At 34.8% G+C, this 25106-nt stretch overlaps 1 protein-coding gene across 6 annotated transcripts in view; it reads right to left on the reverse strand.

Annotated features, from left to right (window-relative positions):
• The window catches only part of LOC126831143 (F-BAR and double SH3 domains protein 2), a 58888-nt gene extending 34462 nt beyond the window's left edge, over nt 1-24426 (reverse strand). For all 6 annotated transcript variants that reach the window (XR_007684153.2, XM_050561813.1, XM_050561812.1 and 3 more), the window contains exons 1-3: nt 24300-24426; nt 24064-24161; nt 8875-8920 (exon numbers count right to left, since the gene is read on the reverse strand). Coding sequence is in view for 5 of the 6 variants with exons in the window: in XM_050561813.1 (XP_050417770.1) it covers nt 8875-8920; nt 24064-24161; nt 24300-24356 (201 nt within the window). In the remaining variant the exon portion in view is untranslated. The remainder of the gene's footprint in view (nt 1-8874; nt 8921-24063; nt 24162-24299) is intronic.
• Nucleotides 24427-25106: the final 680 nt, after the last annotated feature.

The raw sequence follows: 25106 nt of genomic DNA on the forward strand, positions 1-25106 counted from the left end.
GACCCCTGCCCCGCCATTAGCAAGCATTAGTAAGAAATGTCAACCAGCTAATTTAACCATTGTACAACACAACTGGTCCATATAAGAGATGTGTAAGTTTACACGTATCCCCCCTTCCCATTATTAATGTTGATGTTCAACATTGGTTGATATAATCAATATCTAGATGTTATATAGTCCAGGCAACATGAGAGTAGGATCTAATAAATAAAAAATATTAATGGCTAACTTTAATACAATTTTTTGCTTCTATGTTGGTTCGACTTGCAGATTATCATGAAAATAAATGCAATGAATTTTATACATTTGTATATCGTACACAAAGTAAGCTTGGAACCACCTTATCATAGGACTCCATTAAAACCATTTTAGTTGATAATGAAATGAAATGGGTTTTAACGTGCTACTGTTCTACTCCAACTGGGCTAATGAATATGGGCATACGCCATACAGTGTGCTATGAGGGCAATTTTGCCCGGGCAGCGGCACTATGGCATTTTCTTATATTGAATTCCAACTGCCAAGGAATCTGTTACGCGCATTCCACTGTATACACAGGTCCTCTGTTTTTCATCCCATCTGAACGACTAGACAGCTGTCCTGCATAAATGACAAGGGGAAGCCCCACCGGAAAATCACGAACTTTCTCAGGCCAATGCAGGGATTGAACACACAACCTCTAGGTTAGCGAGCGAGCGTCTTACCCACTTAGACACCGTGGCTCCCAGCTGATAATGAAGGGTACGACTCAAAGTTTGCAAACAATATAATTTGAGACATAGAGAATGGGGTTTAACATCCACTAAACACAAAGTAGGTCATTTTGAGATGAACATGTGGTAAATTTATTTTATTTCAATAATTAGCTTACGTCTATAGAGTTGCCTTCAGCTGTGGGAGGTAAAATAAGGAGGTCGGGCAGGCAACCCTATTCCTTGTCACAAACAAGCTTAGGATCAAAACCATGCCACTTCACTCAATTACAGACCTTAGGATCTAAAGGGTATACATTAGACCACTTGACCACCCAACCCCACAATCTATGTTGAGTCTCCTCTATGTAAAGTTATAGTCAATTACTGGCCAGTGAATTGAAATGTGGTTTAACATTTTCTGCAGCAACTGAGCTAATGAAGATGGGCGTACACCATGTCATGTGCTAGGAGTGTGAGGTTAACATTGCCTTGACAGCAGTACTACAGCCTATAGTAATTTTGATTTCCAACTGTCAGGGAATCTTTTAGCTTTCGTTTATCGCCCATGCTTGTATATCCCCATCTGAATGGGATATGTAAGTTGCTATTTTCTAGTACGACATTACAATCTGACACCTCGAGTATTAATTTAACAATAGCCATTCAAACATCCCTGGCATGCGACCAAATTTACAAATTAGTCTATGGCTGGCCGTGTGTAATCAACATACAAACCGAACTAACATCTTGAGCTGCACGTACACGTAAACACAGCCATTTCTCATACCAGATCACCCAGCTGTCATGAGTTTTTTCTCAACATAAAATACATTATAACATTAACAAATTTTTTTTTAAAGTGAGAAAATACAGGAATAGATGAAATGACGAAATAAATCAGAAATTATTTCTCTTCCCGACCCTGGTAATAGTTTATGTTTTCTATTTAATGACTGCTAGTGCATGAGTCTGAATACACACAAGTTTGAAATGCTGCCAATTCAAAGTGATAAACGTACAAAACTATCTCTTTCTAAATTCTTTTTTCTAACTTGGGGTCGTACATGTATATGCCCCAATCTGAATTTAGATAGTCTTGTCTTTTTTTCTTAATTTCTCAATTTGAAAGACTTAGCTCTTGATATTTCATAATTTTAATATTTTGGAATAAAGATTTCATACTGAGTTTAAGACTACAATTAAATGTGATTAGTACGTTATCTATCTTTACATTAAATTAGTACATATCTTTGACTTTTCAGATACATGTGAATGCCCTGGCATTTTTCCCTCCATGTAGTTTATCCTGAATACTGAAATGACATTGGGTTTAACATCTTACTGTTCTGCTTCGACTGGCCTAATGAAGACGGGCGTACGTCATACAGTGTGCTATCAAGGAAATTTTGTCCAGACAGTGGCGCTACGGCCTACTCTTATATCGAATTCTAGCAGCAAAAGGATATTTTACGTGCACCAAAGTGTGTACACAGGATCTCGGTTATTCACCCCATCCGAAAGACTAGACAGCTGTCCTTGTAAGGCCCTTCGTCCTGCACCACTCACAAGGGGAAACCACACCGGATAATCGTGATGAACTTTCTCTGCCAACACCGTCAGCGAACCCTCGACCTCCAGGCTAGCGAGCCAGCGTCTTACTAATTTAGCCACCCTGACTCCCTCCCGAATACTAATAGTAAGTGCAGATCTATAGCGTCTGGTTCGTCAAGATACACAGACCATTCCCCATGTTGCTAAAAATAAAGGTGACGCGATATTATATTTAAACATAATTGTTGTAAAAAAAATCCAAGAAATAAGTTATCTATAAATGTAGCAAATGTTTACAGAAGCAAGAATCTATTTTTCATTTCATTTAAACTAACCTTGTCTTGATAATGCATATTGTAAACACAGCAGATGATTGCAAACAAAGGTGCTGGTTGTCATTTGCATTGTTTACATTGTTCGTACAATATCTAATCCATGGAAAAACGTACTCAAATTGATTATCAGACATTTATAATTAAAGATGCATTACTTTTTCTGGTTTCAAATGGTTTATATATTATTATTTAGACATTTATTTCCATGTAAATAACAAGCCCATATCAACACTCTAGGGCACTGAATGGCCAAGATATTAAATGGATTAGAACACCTACAATGTACACCATTTGATAATCGATAATGTATAGACAAGACCATGCTTATTAATGTAGGAAATGGTACTTGACAATCAAGACTACATAGGCTAAATCATGTCAAATCTTCACAATATGGCTCAGATTAAAGTAATTTTCAATATATTCATTTTCAATTATCTATCATTATAGAAAGAACAGTCATCGCTAAATCCTACATAATGCATCTTTATGAAAACTTAACCAAAATATCAACGGTGGAGAATCTCCCAGTTAGGATTCAATCAGATTAAAAGATGTTTGCGAAGATTATAGTTTAAGAAGGCGAATGCTGAATTTTTTTTAATTATCATATCTTTGTAAATAACGAATGACATTTAACCATTTTTAACAGATATTTCTTTTACAATACACATGCTGTTTCAAGGGTATACATGTATATCTGTAGAGGAAGGTGAATGTAGACAAATTTTGAATTCATCATATCTTTGGAAACACTGAATGGAACTGAACCATTATTGAACTGATATTCCTTTTGGAGAAGGGAACCATGGTGGCTAAGTGAGTAAGATACTAGCGCGCTAGCCTCGAGGTCGTGGCTTCTCTTCCGTTGTTGGCAGAGAAAGTTCATCACGATTTTCCAGCTTAGTTTCCCCTTATCAGTCGTGTAGGACGGAGGGCCTGACAAAAGAACTGTTAGTTGTTCCGATGGGATGAAAAACCGAGGTCTAATGTACACCTTGGTGTGCACTTAACAGATCCCTTGGCAGTTGGAAATTGAAATAAGAGTAGACCGTAGTAGTGTCGCTGTCCAGGCATTATCCCAATCGGAGCAGAACAGTACGGCATTTCATTTCATTTCCTTTTAGAGAATCAACTTCACATTCCCTTAAATGAGGTTAAGAGGCTTTAAATGTACTTTTATAAACTTACAATTTATTAGCTGTAAATAATTAAGGGGAAATTTTAATAATACATAATAATAAAATGTTGAATTGAAAATTAATCAAAAACTTGAAAAGAGTATCTGACGGCCATTTCTTAGTTTAATCTTGGATCTAGATGGATTCAATCTTCAAGTAGCAGCATGTAATTATACGAAAAGTTTCGATGCCTGGGCAATTCGGGTCTAGAAATAGTATCGGACAGTCATTTCTTAATCTCAAATCTAGGAGGATTCAATCCTCTAGCAGTAACTAAAACATGATTATACGAAAAGTTTTGATGTCCTGTAGTGTCTCGTCTAGAAACTGTTATCATATAGATCGCATAATCTACTCAATTAACTCACTAAAGTATGAATTGATTAAGGAAATGAGCGTTAGGTATCGGAAACTCTGACTGTTATATGATCAAACGATTGTATCGAATGTATGAAGTAAGAGAAACCAGTCTATCTCCAGTATTTATTGACGTTTCTCCGTGTTTACAATAGCACCAGATTAATGATTTAGTTACGAACATGATCGAACTTGACATAACATAATTATCACCAACATGCCTGTGGGGGATTACGATACTGAATGTTAACAAATGAGTCCCAAGCCATTGGGAGGGAAAAATCATGGCAATAAATAGCTGATTTGCTGTCAATATCAATCCTGCTATCAAAGACCTACATGAGGGCAAAACGACTTGCTGAATATATGTTACTGTTATTTCAGCATTGCAACAACCCACACACAATGTCATCATTTGCCAAAAGCACACAAAAAAAACCATTTCAGTGATTGAGCAAAATCATACACACATTTCGATGATTGAGCAAAATCATACATTGAAGTGACTGAGCAAAAGCACACACACATTGCAGTGATTGAGAAAAAGCACACACATTGCAGTGATTAAGCAAAAACACACACACACACATTGCTGTCAGTAGCGGATTATCAGTGAGGCTGATGAGGCTGCAGCCTCAGGCCCAAAGATTTTGTAAAAAAAAATTTTTTTAGACTTGTCTGATACGATTACAATCGCATAGACAATGAATGTTAGGGGGGTGTGTTTAGGCCCAACGGGAATCAACATAGGCCCTGACCGAAATTAATTAGGCCCACGCCATTTTAAATAGGCCCTATTTAAAAACTAAATAGGCCCTCCAGCAACTGCCGCCTCAGGCCTTGGTGGAGCTTAATCCGCCACTGATTGCTGTTATGGACCAAAAGCACACATATATACATTATATCACAGAGATTGAAGATAAATGCTCAAGTTTCAGCATTTCACTAGTTCCGAAATAACTACCACAATTAAGTGATATCATTAACAATCCTACTTGAAACAGTTGCAGGTCGTTGTTAATATAAATAGCCACTTTTTACTAGCTTGAATTGACAGGTCACGTCAGTTTAAGTGACGTGTAACAGATATCAATTATTCAGAAATTCTGTCGAAAATTTGATTTCTGCTCTTTCGGGAAAGAGTCTATGAAACAAGACACAAGAACGATTAAATGAATAAAGTATCATGAGGCATCAAAAATCTGAACAGATTTGAGACCAGTCTAGCATAATAATTACATGTAATAGTCGAGCAAAAATCACGGCCATTAATTTGAAAGTTCATATTACTATAACTAAACTAGATATAACTAAACTTTTACTTTTATACAGCTAATTAATGTTACATTATGAATTTATAGTGTAGTCTATTTAAATGTGATCAACTTTTGACTTTTTTTTTGTTTTATTTTTTTTTCATCTTGGTAAGAAAAGGGACTAGTCATTAGGATAGGACCCAATATGAGGTCTGATGCATGTTAATGTTACATTACAAACTTATAGTGTAGTCTATTCAAATATGATTCAACTAATTTCTTTTTTTATCTTGGTAAGAAAAGGGACTAGTCAACAGGATGGGACCAAAAATGAGGTCAAATGGAGTTAATTAAGATGTTAAACCCAATTAAGTTCATCTTATTTTTCTATTTTTTTTATGGCACTTATAACATATCTTTCTGTTTTACACATTCCATACATTAAACATACATTATGCAAGAGCTAAATCTGATTATTGCAAGTCTTAATTTAGGCTTCAGATCTTATAGAAATTATTAATTAGATCTTTATTTAAACAACAAGACCAAAATCAACTCTGTAGACCCACGGATGGCTCGGCTACAGCTCGGATTTAAATAGGATTTCACTAATTGATTAAATCAAATATGGGGCAACCTGATGAAAATACGTCAGTTAGATCGAGGCTAAATGATAGAGTGTACTTAGCGAGGCCGCTGTAGAGCGTTTCTGTATGCCATTGAAAACTTTACTTGATAATCGAGATATTTAGGTGGAGTTAACGCCTGTCAATCAAACGATCGGTCAAGGTGAAGACACATTTCGCTACCATTTCTAGTCAAATATTACAATGATGATAACTATGTTCAAAATAAAGTAATTTGACCGAAATTTTCAATATATTCTTCTTTCATCATCTACTTTTGAACTGTTATAGCAAGAATGGCCAACTCTCTATAAAAATCTCCCATAATGTATCTTTAAATATTAAATCATAATAAATTGTATCATAAATGTCTAACATGAATTCATAATGAAATGAGAGCTATTAGAATTTCTAGGTAGTTCATGAATAGGAACACATTGACGAAGTGTCAAAATAAAAATATGAAAGTGCTACATGTAAACAAGAAATTGTTCAGCATCAATGAATATAAATAAAGTAATATTCTCTGTATGTCAGAAACTTAAATCAAGTAAAATATCCCTGAATATCTATGAAACATGTTGATGTAAGTGCAAACGTTTTTGATTTTCAATAGAACATTGTCTAGAATGAAACAACCCACCCGGAGCGAAAAAACCTGCTACTGGTCTGTAATATTACCCCCTTGTAAATACAGACTATTGATTTTAACAGAGCACCAGGCTAAACACCCGATCGGTAGAATAATAAAACCAGAAGACCGCCTGATTAAAATTACCCCTCATTCGCGAAACTGATGTAATTACAATAATCAATAACCATTGGTTGTCTTCCGGGCCATACTAGCCAATATACCACCAGTTATTGACCAATCAATAGAGACAACTTGTTTCAACTTGAAACTATTGAAACTAGGTTGCGTAGATATATCATATCTGTTAATACATGTATTAACTTTAACTTCTTATAGTTTACAGTCTCCATGGGGCTCCTTCCTAGGACACAATGTTTTCTGACAAGGGGCTGGTCTTTTTTTTAATTTGGAAACTAAGTCTAAAAGGTTCAAAGACTTATAAACTATTGAAACTAGCTGTGTAGATATATAATATGTTGATATTAACTTTAACTTCTTGTAGTTCACAGTCTCCATGTGGCTCAAGTTAATAAATGTCGCCCAGAACGTACATAAACTAGAATTAGTTTTGTTTAACTCTCTCATTATATATTCAGATTCATGGATGATGGTAAACAGAGCATAGGCTGTAATACATCAGGCAAAACAATTCACAATATTTCCTGGCCAAGTGGTGGATGGGAGAATATTCCCCCTGTCCATCTCCCTTAGCTATTGACCTGGTTATGATCAAGGTTGTTTAAATACACAAGTACTTTGATTACTGTGATTGCAATAAAGCTATAAAGATGTAAATGAGATAGAATATTAAGCCATTAATTTGACATGTTTGCATTACATTAGCTCATCATTTAATACTAACATCAATCAATATATCTTCTAAAATAGATAGCTTGACGTATAATCAGACTTCACGCTATCTTTATTTTCTCTTTATAGAACTCTATATTAACGGCTATCTTTTTGTTTCTCATTATTTAACTCAATATTAACTTCTATCATTATTTAACTCAATATTAACTTCTATGTATTCAATTTCTATATTTACTTCTCTTTTTAGCTCTCTTTATTTAACCAAATATTAACTTCTGTCATTATTTAACTCAATATTAACTTCTGTCATTATTTAACTCAATATTAACTTCTGTCATTATTTAACTCTATATTAACTTCTGTGATTATTTAACTCTATAGTAACTTCTATCTGTATTTAACTCTATATTAACTTCTATCATTGACAATAATCTAGCCATTTTTTAGAATAGACAACGCAACATGAATGTTCAACAAATCACAGAACAAACAGACCATGAAGGTGACATGAAAAGTAAATTGTAGAAAAAACAAACAGATCATAAGTACAGGACACAAAAAATATCCTGAATGGACTGGGAACAGAGCAAGAAGTTTGAGGTCACATTGTAAGGTCACATCATAAAATAGAAGTCTATCAATTGATGCGCAATTGTAGAAGGAACAGACATGCCAAGTTTAATGTTGCTCGTACTGGAATTGACAAAGCCTTAGGTTTTTTCGAAAGAGCATGCATCGCCCCCAAGAAAATAATATTTTACACTGACAAATGGTCAATACACATGAGGATTTAAATGAAATGGGGTTTAAGTCCTACTGTTTTGCTCTGACTGGGTTAATGAAGATGGGCATACACCATACACTGCGGCCTACTCTTACACCAAATTCCAACTGCCAGGGGATCTTTTACGTGCACGTCATATGTACACGGGACCTTAGGTTTTCATCCCATCCGAAACGACTAGACATTTGTCCTTATCAGGCCCTCCATCCTGCACCACTGACAAGGGGAAACCACGCCGGAAGGTCACAATGAAATTTCTCTGCCTACACTGACAGACAAACCCGCGACCTCCGGGCTAGCGAACCAGTGTCTTACTCACTTTAGTCACCATGGCTCTCCACATGAGGATTTAAGAAATGTGACAATTTAGAGAATTATATAATAATTAGCAAATCTTTAATGGCCTTATTTTCATTTAGCTGGTGCGCACATATGCAATATAAATGGTTGGAGGTGAGTATAAGACACCCAGGTAGCATCAGTTAGTTAGGAATATTAGTATTAAGATGATACTGGGAAAAAAAAGATATTTCTTTGATTCCAAAAAAAAACAGCCCTCTGTTACATGAGTTAAACTAGTAAACAAGACTGATCGTTAATTAAATCTGTTAACCAAAACCTTTAAATACATGGGAAACTTACCTGAGCATATTCTTTCTCTAAAACAGATCGCTTCTGACAATATGTTCTGAAAAAAAAAAAAAAAAAAAAAAAATTTAGTATAAATATAAAGATTTAAATAAAAACAGTAATAAATATTTTTGCTCAAAATCTATAATAGTCATGTGTATACTATAGATCAAAATGGCAGATGTTATTATTCAATGACAAAATCATCTGTAACACATAAATCAAGCATTTCAGGAAGGCAGAGGGAAGACAGAGGCAGAGAGATTTTCACACCAGGAACTGCTTCTCAAACTGTGACTAATCTTTTTGTTCATGGGGTGACGTTAAATGATAAAACATGAAATGAAATGAAATGGTGTTTAATGGCCTACTGTTCTGCATACGCCATACAGTGTACTATGAGGGACATTTTGCCCAGACAGCAGTACTATGGTCTACTCTTATATCGAATTTCAACTGCCAAGGGATCTTTAACGTGCATGCCAATGTGTCTTCAGATAAAACCTAAGACTCCACCAATTGAAGCATGATGGAAGTGAAACTCAGCATACCTGTTACATCAACTTTTACAATTGTATACATCAATTGACAGGTTTTGATTCTTGATTGACGTCACAATTCCAAGCTGATTGTGATGAAATAACACTCGTTCAGGTTCAAATACATGTATAAATAGTACGCCCATACTTATTGAATTCCATTGGTACAGAAATATTAATGATGAACAGGTTCTAATATTTTGAGGAAGTTTGTTCCAGAGAAGATGGGATTGAACATAAAATTAACGATACCAAATAAACATAAGTTACTAAGATTGTGCTAACAATTTTTTTTTTTTTTTTTTTAAACTGGTATTTCTTTTTAAGGACAAGGATTTATTTTTAGCACAGGTAAAACAGGTGTAACATTTTAACCTGGAAAAATGGCACCTGTCAAGAATTTTCAGGCACAAACTGTTTTGTCTGGCACCGATTTGTCATTTTCTGTGGTTTTATTGAGCTGATAAAACATTATTTAATTCATTCATTCATTCATTTATGCATTACCTATCTGGCAGAAAGTTAAAAATGTCAAGCACTAGATCAGTAGGTACAACATGGCAGGTATGAAATTGATATGGGGTTTAACGTTCTACTTTTCTGCACCGACTGGGAGGGAAATTTTGCTCGATTAGCGGCACTATGGGCTACTCTTATCGAATTCCAACTGTCAAGTGTTCCTTTACGTGCACACGGATGTGTACACAGGTCCTTGATCATTTGTCCCATCCAAGATACATTGTCCCTTGCCAGGGCCTATGTACTGCACAGCTAAGATAGGGGAATCATGATGAACTTTCTTAGTCAACGCAGGGATCGAAGTTGGGATCTCCCGGTTTGCGAACCAACGTCTTACTCAGTGAGCCACCATGGCTTCCGACATATGGTAGGTCTATCTGGAGAAAACCTAGATGTGAGATACAGGTGAAAAAGATGTATGTTCAGTTCAACAGATGTAAATATATTTCTAGTTTAGATTTTTTGATGTTTAAAACACCTGATTAATGACATAAAAGGTGTTTATAACATCTGTCATAACATCAGGTGGTAACCCACGGCAACTAGCCACCATTATAAAATATCACATTTATCAATAATTACATATCAGATGGTTTATCACTTCCTCTACTTACCAAATACAATTTTTGACTTGAGATATAAAAATTCTCTTAATACAAACAGTCAATGGTTCAATAGAAATCAAATCAAAAGTTGCTGATCACCATTTGCATTTGGACAATATCCAACAGCTTAATCTATGCTAATAAGTACTCAAATTGTTTATTTAAGAAAATAAAACCAAAATATCAATCAGATTAAAAAGAGGCGCATCAAATGATACTCCCATTAGAGTATAAACTTTCACAATATATTGTGGTTTGCCAGCGATTCCTATATCGCTCAAATCACGCTCAGAAACTTTAAGAGAAATGGAAATAATTTGTATGTAATGATACTGTTGACATTTTCTCAATAAAGCAGATGAAGGATATACAGATATAATGAAATGAAATGGATTTTATTTCTGAAGACTTGTCAACCCAATCTTCAGGCATTTCGAATCTAACTAAAATACAGTATGGTAATTTTCATGTGCAATATGAGGTGGAGAATTTTTTCCAAATAGCAGGGGTTCTTTTCCATGCCTGCTCATATAGCCACAGGTGAATGATTAAGCACACTTTTCTTGTCAAGCTTGCATCTTGACATCTCATTTATCTACATCATTGTAAAACTAATGAGGTAATGATATACATGTAGATAATATAAAGTAACTTAACACATACATCATGCAAGAGCTAATTCTGCCAATTGCACGTCTTTCTTTAGGCCTGAAATGTTTTCTAAATTATTAATTAGACATTAATTAACTTATCCAGACCATAATCAACTCTCAATGTCATCGCCAGCCTGCGATATTTACTGGATTATAATTCGATCTGCTGCTCAATGCTCATACAGGATTAAATCAAGAAATGGATAATCAAGACTATGTTTTTTTTATTGTATCGACTTTAGTAACGATGATCAAGACTAGGCCTAAAATTTAATCGCTAAATTCTTGTTTCACAGTGGATCAATTTGACTGAAATTTTCAGCAAATTCCCTTTACATTATCTATTTTTTAACTATTATAGTCTTTAACACATTATATAATGGCCATACTATAACGTGTCATAAAACTTTTGTTTAAAAAAGCATTTAACAAGCTTCCATTTACTTTGTACTAGAATCTCATTGTTTCATTAAGGACGGGCGTTGAGTTCTCTAAAATGCACATTTTAAAGCTAGAACTGTAAGTTTTGTTCATAAGATATGACATTTTTTGTTATTTGGGGAGATGAACTACATACATATATTAATCACCAAAAAAATATACCCATTTTATTTACCAACTATGTTCCAAACTTGGCTCAAAAGCATGATAATAAAGGATGCTGATGACAACAAGTTGAATTGTCTCAGTTATGCCTGCCTGGATGGATTTTCATCAAATTTAGCATGAAGAATATTGAATTTAATGAAATTGAATTATACGTGTTCCTTCATATACAGTTCTACACTGTGTCTGCTTTTTTAAATTGTTTTTTTTTCATGTCAAGAGATTACCTCTATTCTTTCCAAATTAAAATGTCATGACAAGTATTGAATTTAAAGAAATTGGATTATATTACAGTTTACACAGACGTATGATGTTCTCTCACTTTGACAGTTAGATAAAAAAAATGTGTGAACAGTTGAAGAGACTGGAAGAGTATCTGGTGTACATGTAGCTACAGTGATGAATGTATTTGAAATTTTAAACTGGTAATTGAAAATTGACACCTTCAAAAAAAAACAAAAAAACGGAACTTGTCTCTTCTTAAAGGTCTCATTACACAGTTGTTTTCCGGCACAACAAGCGGCAATGACAAGACAGCATATTTCATACTAGTGTCATGTCACACATGTCTTCACAGTTCAAGAGAGAGAGAGAGAGAGAGAGAGACAGAGAGAAATTGCGTTTAGCTCCACTCAACACAAACTGGGTCATTTCGGGACTAACACAGTTCAATTCTATTCTAATAATTTGTATGGGCTTAGGGATTTTTAGCTGTGGGAAGAAACCAGAGGACCCCGAGAAAGCCCATGAGGTTGGAATGACGACCCTATTCCTTGTCAATCAAAACCCTGCTAGTTGACTCAATGATAGACCTTATGATCTAAATTGCACTTGTTAAATCATTCCGCAAGCAAACCCTCCACATCATACAGGTCTTAACAGCACAACAAACAGAACGGCGACCAGGCTGGGTAGTAGAAAGACAGCGAGGTTTCCTACAATTCTGTATAAGGGTCACATCACACAAATCTTTATAGCATAATACGTACATAGGGCAGTGTAAAGATAGCAGGCTTTATACTAGTCTGTATTGGTGTCACATTAATGCTGATTTTATCATTTGAATTGGGTGCCTCTGTAGTCAAGACTCAAATATCCAGTGGTCGAATCCCAGTGAGGGCTGAGAAGAACCGTGGAATTTGCCAATGCAAAAATCAGATTGAGTGCAATAGGTCATTGTCATTCAAACGGTGGCATTCTGGCCACTGTGTAATCTGTAGTGTTTAAACACCTGCATCAGTTGTCATTTCAGGGTGAGGACTACGTCTTAAAACAAGTTTACATCTTGAATCAGTTTTTTCTCTGGCTGTGTGCTCTATTCTCCTATGGTTTGTTCTATCTATATTTTATTATGCCATGTTGATGCATTGTATAATATCTAAAAAAACATTGAGAAACAGTTATTTTTATTATGTACTATAAAATAAATCTTTCTTGTAAATAGCCAAGGAGTAAGGTCGCCTGTTCAACCTTGTGGGGTCTCTCTCTCTCTCTCAAATAGCCTGATTTTATTACTAGTAGTTCCCCTACAATGTAGTCCATTTCTATATCTACATCTGTGACTGTTCTAATAATTCTCTAGATTAGTCAGTTTTTTTACTACTAGTTTGTTTCCCTAACTTTATTACTATGCGGTAAATTTCTATATCATAATTCTCTATTTATTTACTAGTAATCTGACTAAAACACGGATCTTATTTTGTTTCATTTTTTACAGTTCAATTAAATACGTGTAGTTATTAAAAAACCTGGCACCCGCGTTCTGGGTGATGTAAGGCATAAGCCAATCAAATGGTTTGTTGCGTCGAGTTCTTTTTGTGCTATATGTGGAACTATGGGTAAATATTCGCAGCAACAGAAGAAATAGATCTGTATTTTAATCAGATTGATCCACTGGTACATGTAGCTCTCCTAGCTTTATGTACTATGTAGTGAATTAATCTACAATAATAATTCTCCTGAGTAACATGCGTTTATTTATTGGTAGTTCGCCTAACTTTATCAGGGAATCACTACAAACAATATGAAACCTTACTGACCCAAGACAAAACAGAGGTTCAAACATCAAAGAGAGGGTTTAGATCATTGAACATAAAAAAGATAAAATCAACTATGATCAGCAAAATGAAATGGTTTTTTTTGTAAGCCTTTCAAGATGATCAGCCTGTCAGAACCAAATGACCAAACCACTAATAAAATGTCTACAGTCTCTTATCTTTAATTTTTCACTTCAAACATCCTATAAACTTTCCATTTGTTGTCCCAAGTCACAGCTTCAAGTGCCTAAATTTCTTTAGTTTATCCAATTATTACCAGACATCAACTTAACCGAAAATATACATGTTCCAAGAAAGTGACTTTTCCCATTTTTTTCCGAGAGGTATGAATATTGATAATATTATATGTTAAACCCCATCCATCTCCCTTTCTCTCATTCTCTTCTCTTAACCACAAAACCCATCTTTACTTTTAACAAGCCTAGATGTGGGCCTTAACTCATTGACAACAGTAGCTGTAATATTATATTCCTGTGACATTTTAACACATGGTTAGGTTTAAACTAGGTCATGTCTATCTTATCATGGCAACTAGGGAGCCCAGGCTATATATACTTCAAATGGCATAAAATACAAAACAAAACACTCACACTTACTGTCATATACTATTTTTAAAGAGAGAAAGATGGGGTTTAACATCCACTCCATATAAACTAGGTCATATCGGGAATAACATGTGGTAAACTTTTGTTGCAATAATTCGCTTTGCGTCATTGTGTAAGGGTCCTTAGCAGTGGGTGGAAACCAGAAAAACCAATGAAAACTCACGAGGTTTGGCAGGTAACCCAACTCTTTGTCACACAATCAAAACATTGCCACTCGACTCAATGGCAGAGCTTATAATCTAAAGTGCAAGTGTTAAGACTGTTCGGCCACACATGCCAAATTATTAAAGATGATATGCATTGGTCCAATAATCATTAATGAACGTCTAGCTGGGTTAATTTTTGCACATATTTCAGTATTCAAGCAGTTGAATCGAAAGCATGATATTTCCTAGAAATGTGTGGTTTATTGGTTGAGATTCATTATTTCAGGGTTTAATTTTGTGATGTAACATAAAAAACGTTTAAATTGTTTAAGCAGCATTTAGTAATTGAATGAAAATAAAACAAGACACAATTATATGGAATACAAGTTACTTAAAAGATTTATTTCTGGAAACGTTTCACTGAGAGCTCTCTATTCTTTATACGGCAAAACATAAACTTTTAAGTAACTTGTATTCCATTTAATTGTGTTGTGTTATGTAAATGATGGAATTGGAAATTAAAGTACATGTAATACAATATTTCCAGGAAATGTTTTATCAACAGTTAGTAATAATTCTGTTGGTGGGATTACATGTAAATTAAAGTCAAATCTTGATTACATAAAACAATTAAAATGAACAAACATCTAAATATATATTTACAGATGTCCACATCCTGCATACTGATCTTATACATGTTGATAACGATACAGATCTTATAACGATGTTTTGGCGCTTCAATTCAGGTAAGTTATAATGTTAAGCTAGTTTAACTTTGTTGTCTAAATGCAAAGTAGGTAAATAAACCAGTTTAAAAATACTATCTTCACATCTTTCACAGTATTTCATCCTAAGCTGGCTTATCTTTACTGTCTGTACGTGCCGGCTTAACAATAACATCTTCCGATAGTTTTAAGCATGCATATCTTATGCAGAAATTTTTTTCCAAAGATGGCCTATCTTGACAGTTTGATCGGGCACCTTAACATTGTCTCGTTCTGATAGCTTTAAGCATGCATATTTTATTAATTTTTGCGGAAATATGTGTAATCTACTGTAACCTCTGATCATGCCCTACAGTACTGTCAAACTTTTTTCACATAATCTGTGTGAATTCTAAAATCTCTTGCTTTAAAACGCCATCTACTAAGAGTAATTCACATACATGTAATGAACAACCTTCTTGAAATATTCAAGTATTTCATAAATAAATCTAAACATCGAAATTAAACTTATCAAATTATATCATTCAAATTTTATTTGACTATTCACTGATAAACCTGTATACATTTCAGTTATCAAAACACACAAATATCTACCTACGTAGATATATAGACACTATATATATATATATATATATACCCTAGTTCACAGTTCACACATGAATAATTTTTTTTTCAAAAAAGTTTGTGTCTGTGTATTTGGTTATTTGAAATATGTGACCTATGTGTATATCTCCGTACCACTGCACAGACTTGCACTGTAAATTATACGGTATTATGACAACTAAACAAAAACCACCCTGTTTTTAAAGTAGCGTTATTGTTATTAATTTAACAAAACCAACCAGGTGTACAGATAGCTTTTGCACAACGTTAAGGCCAACCCAAGTTGATTTTTAGTTCTATAAGGTCTTTATTAGCTCTGGCCTCCTGGGTATTACCACTGCAGTAATGATACGATACCTAGTACGATTCAGGTGCTACGATACAACCCAACAAGATAAACGAAAAATTGATATTTTCAGTCCTACTGATGTCAAAGAAATAAAATTGTTTTATATCACGATATTGATGTGGATCGAAATAAGGCCCAAAACAATTTAAGAGTATTTGGTTACCTATGGATAATGTGTGACATGGATAATTAAGAGTGATAGTTTTACTTACTGTGGCGAGAAAAGAAACATGCCAAAAAAAAAAAAATCGCAATACATCGATTCCGTGTATCATGATTCTATACAGGAATCGTTTCAATGAAGAACAAACTCTTATTCTTAAATTGGTTAGCAACCAAAATAACATTTGTGAAAATAAAAGGAACATCAAACGATGGGTATATTCACGAGAATTTGGCAAATACCGGAGCTCAATGGCAAATAACCGATAAAATTCAACAAATTAATTTGGGAAGCATAGACTCACTGCCACTTTAAACTAATCCTTTATCTATCAAATTCCTTTTTAGGGATGGTTTTGAATGACTTCTAGGATATCAAATAAAGTGTTTTTAAATAAAACATATAACGTTATTTGCTGCGTATTATGAATTTATGATCAGCTGTTGCAGCTAATAAATAACGATGGGAATATTGATTGTGAAATAATGTGAAATATTACACCATGGGCTGTCAATCAAATCAATATATTGAAATACACATTTTCTGCAATACGAATCATTTTCACTTTATTTTCAGAGTCTTTGATTTAAGAAACTAATCTAAATGCAGTTTGTGTCAGAAAGGGCGGTTGATTGGACGAATTGTTAATGTGTACTCGTTGGATCATAAGGTCATTGAGTCAAGTAGTGTGATTTTGATTACCTGCTTGCACATGACAAGGAGTAGGGTTACCTGTCCATCTTATTGAAATAAAATTGAGCAATATGTTAGTCCCAAAATGACTCTCCCTCTCTATTTTTTTGTTCTCAGAAAGTGGGTAGACAGCTTTATTTTACAAACTAATGGAAACACACTTTCTTTTATTAACTTCATTAAAATCCATGCAAACAATGGCATAATAAAAGGATTTGTTTTTAATTTGGTCGTAATTGTTTTAGATGGTCGTAATCCAAGGCCATAATGATGCAGCTTTTATTTGTTTTATTATCAAGGAACTGATTGAATCTTCAATACTGGCATAGGCCACACAACATGGTGTCAAGGGCCTTACAACAAATTTCTTGCTGCTCCACAGACAAGGCGGAAACCAGACTAGAAAATCCCAGAAAACATTTGGCTAAAGGAAAGAAGAGACAGACTGTTCGAACAATTGACATTCTTGGACGATAAAAATACTGTGTCGGTCTAACACATGTAAAAATAGACTTCTTCATCTCACTAATGTAAACAACATGTACAAATTTCCAAACAACCGGATAACAAATGTAGTCTGTAGAGTGTTCACAAGACAGGGGAGGGGGGCAAAAACAAGTATACGAACACATTTCCATGCAGGTGTATAAAAAGCTGAGTTAGAAAATCATTCATAAAATAATACAGGTACAGACAGGTATGTTGGCTGTAATTAGGTTAATTAATCCATCAATGATTAAATAATTAGCCAGGATTGATAACCAGGTAATAAATATATAATAAGACAAAGATGTAGATGATGACCTTTAGCCTACAGGTGTGTACTCACTCTGATGTTATATAACGTAAATACTTAGTTCATAATAATAATGATAGATATAGCATGTGGTTTTTGGGACCAGGATGTGAGCCCTAAGAGCTACTCATCGTAATGGGGATGATACTCTTTGAAAAAAGCCCAGGGTTCCGACAATTTCAGTACGATCGGCATGAAACTGGCTAGCTTTTTCCCATTAAACTAATTTTCTATGTTCTGTTTTAGGTGAGGTTGTCCCACATCAGGTAAAATATGATAATTTTTCCCTGAACATCTTATACCACTTTCCCATCACATTAATTTTCTATGTTTTATGGGCAGTTGTACAAAATCAGACAGATTATAATAACTTCCTGGAACATCTGATTCCACTGTCCCATCACACTAATTGTTAGCTATTTTGGGGGAGGTTGTCCCACATCAGATAGAATAGGATAATTCTTCCTAAAACATCTAATGCCACATTGTTAATACACCAACTTGCTATGTTCTGTTTTACAATTGACCATAAAATATGGTATAGTCAGGGATGTCTTTCATCTGCCCACGTACAATGTGAAATGAAATGGGGTTTAACATCCTACTGTTCTGCTCCTAACCTGGGCTAATGAAGGCGGGCATACGCCATACAGTGTGCTATGAGGGAAATTTTGCCCGGGCAGCAGGGCAGCGGGGATACAGCCTACTCTTATATTGAATTCCAACTGCCAAGGGATCTTTTACGTGCACACCAATGTGTACACGGGACCTCGGTTTTTCATCCCATCCGAACGACTAGACAGCTGTCCTTGCCAGGCCCTCCGTCCTGCATCACTGACAAGAGGAAACCACGCTGGAAAATCGGGATGAACTTTCTCGGCCAATGCAGGGATCGAACACGCGACTTCCAGACTAGCGAGCCAGCGTCTTACCCACTTAGCCATGTGATCCCCCCACGTGCAATGTACATGTATTGTTGTATTGTAATCACCTGGGTTTTTTTTTTTGTTGGGTGTGTGGATATTGAGTAGTATTCATGCACATATTTTAATACAAGTGGATTCTACATGTAAAAGGGCTCTTGAGAATTGAGATAAGAAAAGGAAATGAGCAGATATTAGAAGAGATAATTTCCTGTAGTAATAAGCAGTGTTAAAAGGGCAACGTGACAAACATGAGAATTTCATCACATATATTCATATCACGTAAAATTACAGACAAACATGGAATAAAATATATTGACAAAAAATGTCTTGATTATAATTGCATTTCACAGAATAATTTTGGGGACAACATATGGTATAATTTTATGTCAATAATTCACATGCAGTTGCAAGGGACCAAAGGACTCTGAGAAAATCCCCCCTACCCCCTCGCAAAATAATGAAAAATATTTAGTGTCAACTGTCACCAATACTACTTTTACTAGGTCCAATTGTCTCAACTGTGATGATTCTTAGTTTAGACAGACATCATAGCACACTGTATGGTGTACGCCCGTCTTCATTAGCCCAGTCGGAACAGAACAGGAGGACGTTAAACCCCAATTCATTTGGACAAACTAGCATCAGTTGTGTACATACAGAATAGGTCTGGCAAGAGCAAACAGGTGTCTTGCCTTCAATCAAATTAAACAGAGGTTTATTAAAATTTATAGGTGGTCATCCGTAGAGACTGTTGATTGTTGCAAAATTTTCAATTCACCATATCATTGTAAATACTGAATGAAACTGAATCATTTTTGGACTGGCATTTCTTTTAATAATTCACCTTACACAATATTTTGCTCATTTGCAAGAAATTCAAAATCACTCAAATGTTTCAAAATTCACCATATATTTGTAAATAATAAATGAAATTGAACCATTTTGTACTAATACATGTACTCCTTTTAAAGATTGAACTTTCACAATATTATTGTTTGCAAAGGATTTAAAGTCACTCAAATGACAATCAGCCAGTTTAATTCAATTGAGAAAAATCTATATGTATAAAAATGCAGGGAGCCATTGTGGCTCAGCGAGTAAGACGTCAGCTGGCTAATATGGAGGTCCTGTCTTCTATTCCTGTGTTGCCAAAGAAAGTTTATCAGGATTTTCTGGTGTAGTTTCTTCTGATCAGGGGACATGGCAACTGACTATGTACATGTATAGTCTTTGGAATGGGAGGAAAAACCAAGGTCCTGTGTACAAATTTGTATGCACGTAAAAGAACCCTTGACAGTTAGAATTCAAAATAAGAGTAGGCCATAGTGCCACTGTCTAGGCAAAATTTCCCTCACACTACACTGCAGAACAGTAGGACGTTAAACACCATTTCATTTCATATTTTTCTTTTATAAAAACGCAACCATCGACCCGTGTTGTTCTAACTCAGATCGTATAAAATACAGTTTCTAGTTCAAGGATAAAAGACTTTAATAGACTGAAGATATCTAGCCAATCTTACTGTCCTGTCTAGAAATACAGTCTCTGAGAAATCAATGCCATTCGTAGAATGGAACTTGGGAGTAAAAACCATTAATTCTCTTGAAACCCCATTCCTTCACTCCAACATCAATCACTCAGTGTTTGTTTACTCCGACTGACTTATTGATCAAAACTACATTCTAAAACACAGTCGTCCAGTCTTCATACATCTATTTTAAGAAATCACAAAATAGATGTAGGAAATGAATTGAAAGCCACTTGTTTTTGTGGACGTTCCCAACTTTATCTTAATTTATCGAACTAGTCAATCAATACATGTTTCTTCATTTAGTACATAAAAATACTTGTTTTTACAGACAGTACAAATACTTGTTTCTTCATTTAATACAACTACTTACTTTTAAATATAGCACAATTAATTGCCTTTTAATATACATGTAACACAAATACTTGTTTCTACATTCAGTACAAATAGTAGTTTCTTTCCCTAGTACAATTACTTGTTTCTACAGATACATGTAGTCCAATTACTTGTTTCTACAGATACATGTATGTAGTACAATTACTTGTTTCTACAGATACATGTAGTACAATTACCTGGTTCTACATAAAATGCAAATAGTACATGTAGTTTCTACATACAGTACAAATAGTAGTTTCTACATGTAGTACAATTACTTCTTTCTACATTAGTACAAATAAATACATGTATGTACATGTATGAGCAAACAAGTATTTGTACTCTAGAAAAAAGTACATACATGTATTTATTTGTACAAATACTTGTTTGCACATACATGTATAGTAAAAATGTATTGCAAGTATTGCTATACATACATGTACATGTACTGTATGTAGTTTTATCAATAATGGTCACTTAGTTTATGATTTCACCCTGTACCAATAATCTACAATTACAGTACCAATTGGAGCTATGTTTCTACTCTATCAGTGTTGTGCTTGAAAACGACAAGAGAATCATTGTAGAAACGTAGCTCCAATAAAAATACAGTAATTGTTATCCATAGAACTGTTCATTACATAACTGCTTTTTTCAATATTTGATTGAATTCATACATGTATGATCATTTCTAGACCATTTCTGATTCCTTTTCTGAAATTAGATCCACCCCAGTCGCCTTGACAACAGTACATCATAGTCGAACATGTAGATGTACTAAACGCTTATCATGTTCATATTTATAGTTTGTAAATATAGAAAAGAAAACAGCAATGGAACAAACAGATCTATTCTCCTGTATCATTCACATTTTGTCAATCTACTCGACATTGTAAAATGTATTTTTAGAAATACATGTTGAAGTAGAATGAAACAAGCCTATGTCAATTTCAGATAAACCATTTTACACAGGTCGACATGTAATTGACAAAGATTGGTGTGAAGCAGTGAAGTTAAAATCCTGTCTCTTTCTAGATGATTGTTAATACCAGGAAACAATTGAACATCTGACAAGTCCTAGTGGAGTCCCTGACATATCAATCAGTTAAACCATATAGTCTCTTATCATATACATCTCTTTGTTGACTACAGAGAGAGAACATGATAATTGTACATAAAACTACAACTACTGGTACATAATGATACCTATTATTCTCATCACAACTAGGTCATTTCTGGACTAACATATGGTTCAATTTTATTTCGATAATGCACTTGCATCTAAGGGTCTTTAGCAGTGGGAGGAAATCAGAGGACTCGAAGATAACCCACAAGGTTGGACAGTCGCGTACATGTACAATCATGGAAATGAAACTACGTCAATTGACCCAATGACAGACAACTTGATCACTCGACCCCTGTCTGAGTATTATACTAAGCACATAGCTGGTGGCTGGGGTACATTTTTTCATTATTTTTAGTATGATCCAAACAACTAGACACACCTTCATTGCCAGTCTGTAGCTAGATGTACATGTACATGTAACACCCCTGATAAGTGAGAATCGAACTTCAAAAATCCTGAAGGCTCTGATCTGCCCACAGAACTTTTAGAACTCTATTCAGAAATCACAGAAGTTATCTTCTGATCACATTTTACTAATAATACAGTTTGTATCATACATCAAGAGGTCTTTTAGTGAATCTACAATGTATATGGAAGGGTCTTCTTTTAATTTACGCAAAAGCTATTATTATTAAGGAAAAATTGAAAACCCCATTATTTTTAAATTTTCAGTTGATATTCTTTTCGTTATGTTTTATTTTATGTGTTTTGTGTTCACCCATAATTATTTAAAAATATATATTTTATCTTAAATAATTTTATTATTCAGATGTTTGTTAAAGATGCATTATGTACATGTAAGTGCTAAATCTGCCTGTTGCAGGTCTTTCAGACATTTATTCACATGACAAGCCTATGATCCACTCGCTTGAGCATCGGATGGCTAAGATTTAAACAGATTAAAACATCCACATGATCTAAAAAATTAACAATAAAATGAATAACCTAGACTGATCTAGTATGCATACCTGATATTTTTAACTTAGTGCTGGACATGTATGAATAATATCAGTAAAAAAAAACAATGCCAGACTATATTACAGACAGGTTTTATGCCTGACAATGCCCAAATTTGTGCCTGACATGACTGACAGATGCCTTACAAGGTTTGGACTGTAGCAACAAACCTCATAATGATAATGCATAAACAGAAAGTAGAGTTTGATGCATACCATGATCACTAGGTGCATTTAATGAAAAAGGGATGACATTGCAAAAAATGTACTCTGTTCTTTGGTTAGATTGGGCGCGCTTTTTTACCAAATATTTTAATTTCTAGAAGGGGTGTGCCTAATACATAATAATATTTTTGTTATTCTGTACATATAATGATGTCTATATTTCGGCTACATGTATTACATATCCTCCTTAGTCATTATGGGCAATGCAAACACTGTATCGGCCTACACTTTGTAAATATTTACAACAAAAACATTTCGTAACACATACAGGTCACGTTTTCAAATTGATGACAAATATACATCAAATCAACCTGTATACATGTGTTACAAAACGTTGTTAACAGAGAATGAGGTAGGTATAATATATCTATATATACATGTATACAATGTATATACATTGTGTTTTTGTTGTGAATATTTAACTGTACATGTAACTCTAGATGTAATTTATGGAATTGATTCTCCGTGAGTAGGAATTACAAACCATATAATTCAATCCAATTCACATTTCAACTGACCATCTATCAACACTGATATGGACAGTTGATGACCTTTTACCTACACAGTTTAACATTCCTATTCTATTTAATGAAAAGGGGAGTGACAGAGACTTTTAACTAAATGTAAAAAAAGTAGCATGTAATCAATGTACATTTGTAGATGTCTATCAGTTCCCAATTCATAAAAAAACCCCACAAAAACCAGATGATTTATTGTAGTATAAATAATAAAAGTTAAAGACTATGGACGACCTTATAACTATAAACAGTGAACCATGAACAACCTATTAAAACTGACAATGAAATATATCACAGTCGTCAGTAGGTAGATTCCCTATCCTGTCACAGGCTACTGAAGTGGCCTAACGGTATTACAGCGGAGGGGGCGTGACCGTTTATCAGCAGTGTGAGTGTAATCAGTTTTATCTCGTCAAAGCCTTCAAACCCCTTTATTTATTATACGATCACAAGATAACCCAATTGAAAAAATGACATCACAAACTTACCGTAGATCTTCTAATAGATCACATTCCTGTTGATGTTTCGTTTGCAATTTTGACACTTGTTCACTGTGGATATTTTTCAAAGCCACCGACGGCTTCACCTGCAATAGAAATGGAAATCGAAATTTCAACACGAAAAGAGAAAAATATTCATTGCAGTTGATGCTCCAACATCACGTCACGGCGAACAACAAACAAAAACATGTTGACAAGCGATAAAATCGGAAGAATTAACTGACCTTACGAGGTGGCGGTAGCATGTTACGGTTATGTTTGTTAATTCCACTTTGGGACATGACATTATAGTAAACAACTCGCCATTACAATCATACGGCCGTTCTCTTCTCCTCCCGCGGAGAATCCGATACACCGGAAATCAATAACATGGCATGGGCAGATAATCAGGAGGGCGGATCTTGAATAATTAAGAGTAAAGTGGTTGAACGGTTAGGTCTAAATTTAAGGCCACCTGCAGATTTCGTCAAGGTCACGATGTGTAAACAGGGCTAGCGCTAACCCTAACCATAGACGAAGCCTAATCATGTGCCCTAACCCTATTTACATACCAGGTGGCCTTAATATTTAGATCTGATTGTTGTTCAACTAAAACTTCTTTTAAATATACAGCGACTTATAATGACAATTTCTCTATCCGGAAGTTTTATAAATTAATGTTGAGTGAACCATTTTGCGTAGAATGCGACTGATTTTCTTTTCCCTTCTAAGGGTAGATAACTTTTCTAATATCAGTGTGTGCGGGGGCCGCAGTGGCTCAGTGAGTTAGACTCTAATTCTTGGGTTCGCTCCCGGAAAGAGGGTGCAGAATGGAGGACATTACAAGTGTCTAGTCGTTCGGATGGGGCGAAATTCCGAGGTCGGCGTTGGTGTGCACGCAACATTTCCCTCATAGCACAATGGGTCAATTCAAGTCTCAGGTTACACTAAATACGTAGGCCTACGCTTGTGCTAAGGTTGTGTTGTAGTGGTGTATAACTGGTCGTGTTCTTTTTTATGCCTTACCCCAATCCTCTCACTTTAACTAGTGT

This window comes from Patella vulgata, chromosome 8 (genome assembly GCF_932274485.2).
Source record: "Patella vulgata chromosome 8, xgPatVulg1.2, whole genome shotgun sequence".
NCBI classification, from domain to species: Eukaryota; Metazoa; Mollusca; class Gastropoda; family Patellidae; genus Patella; species Patella vulgata.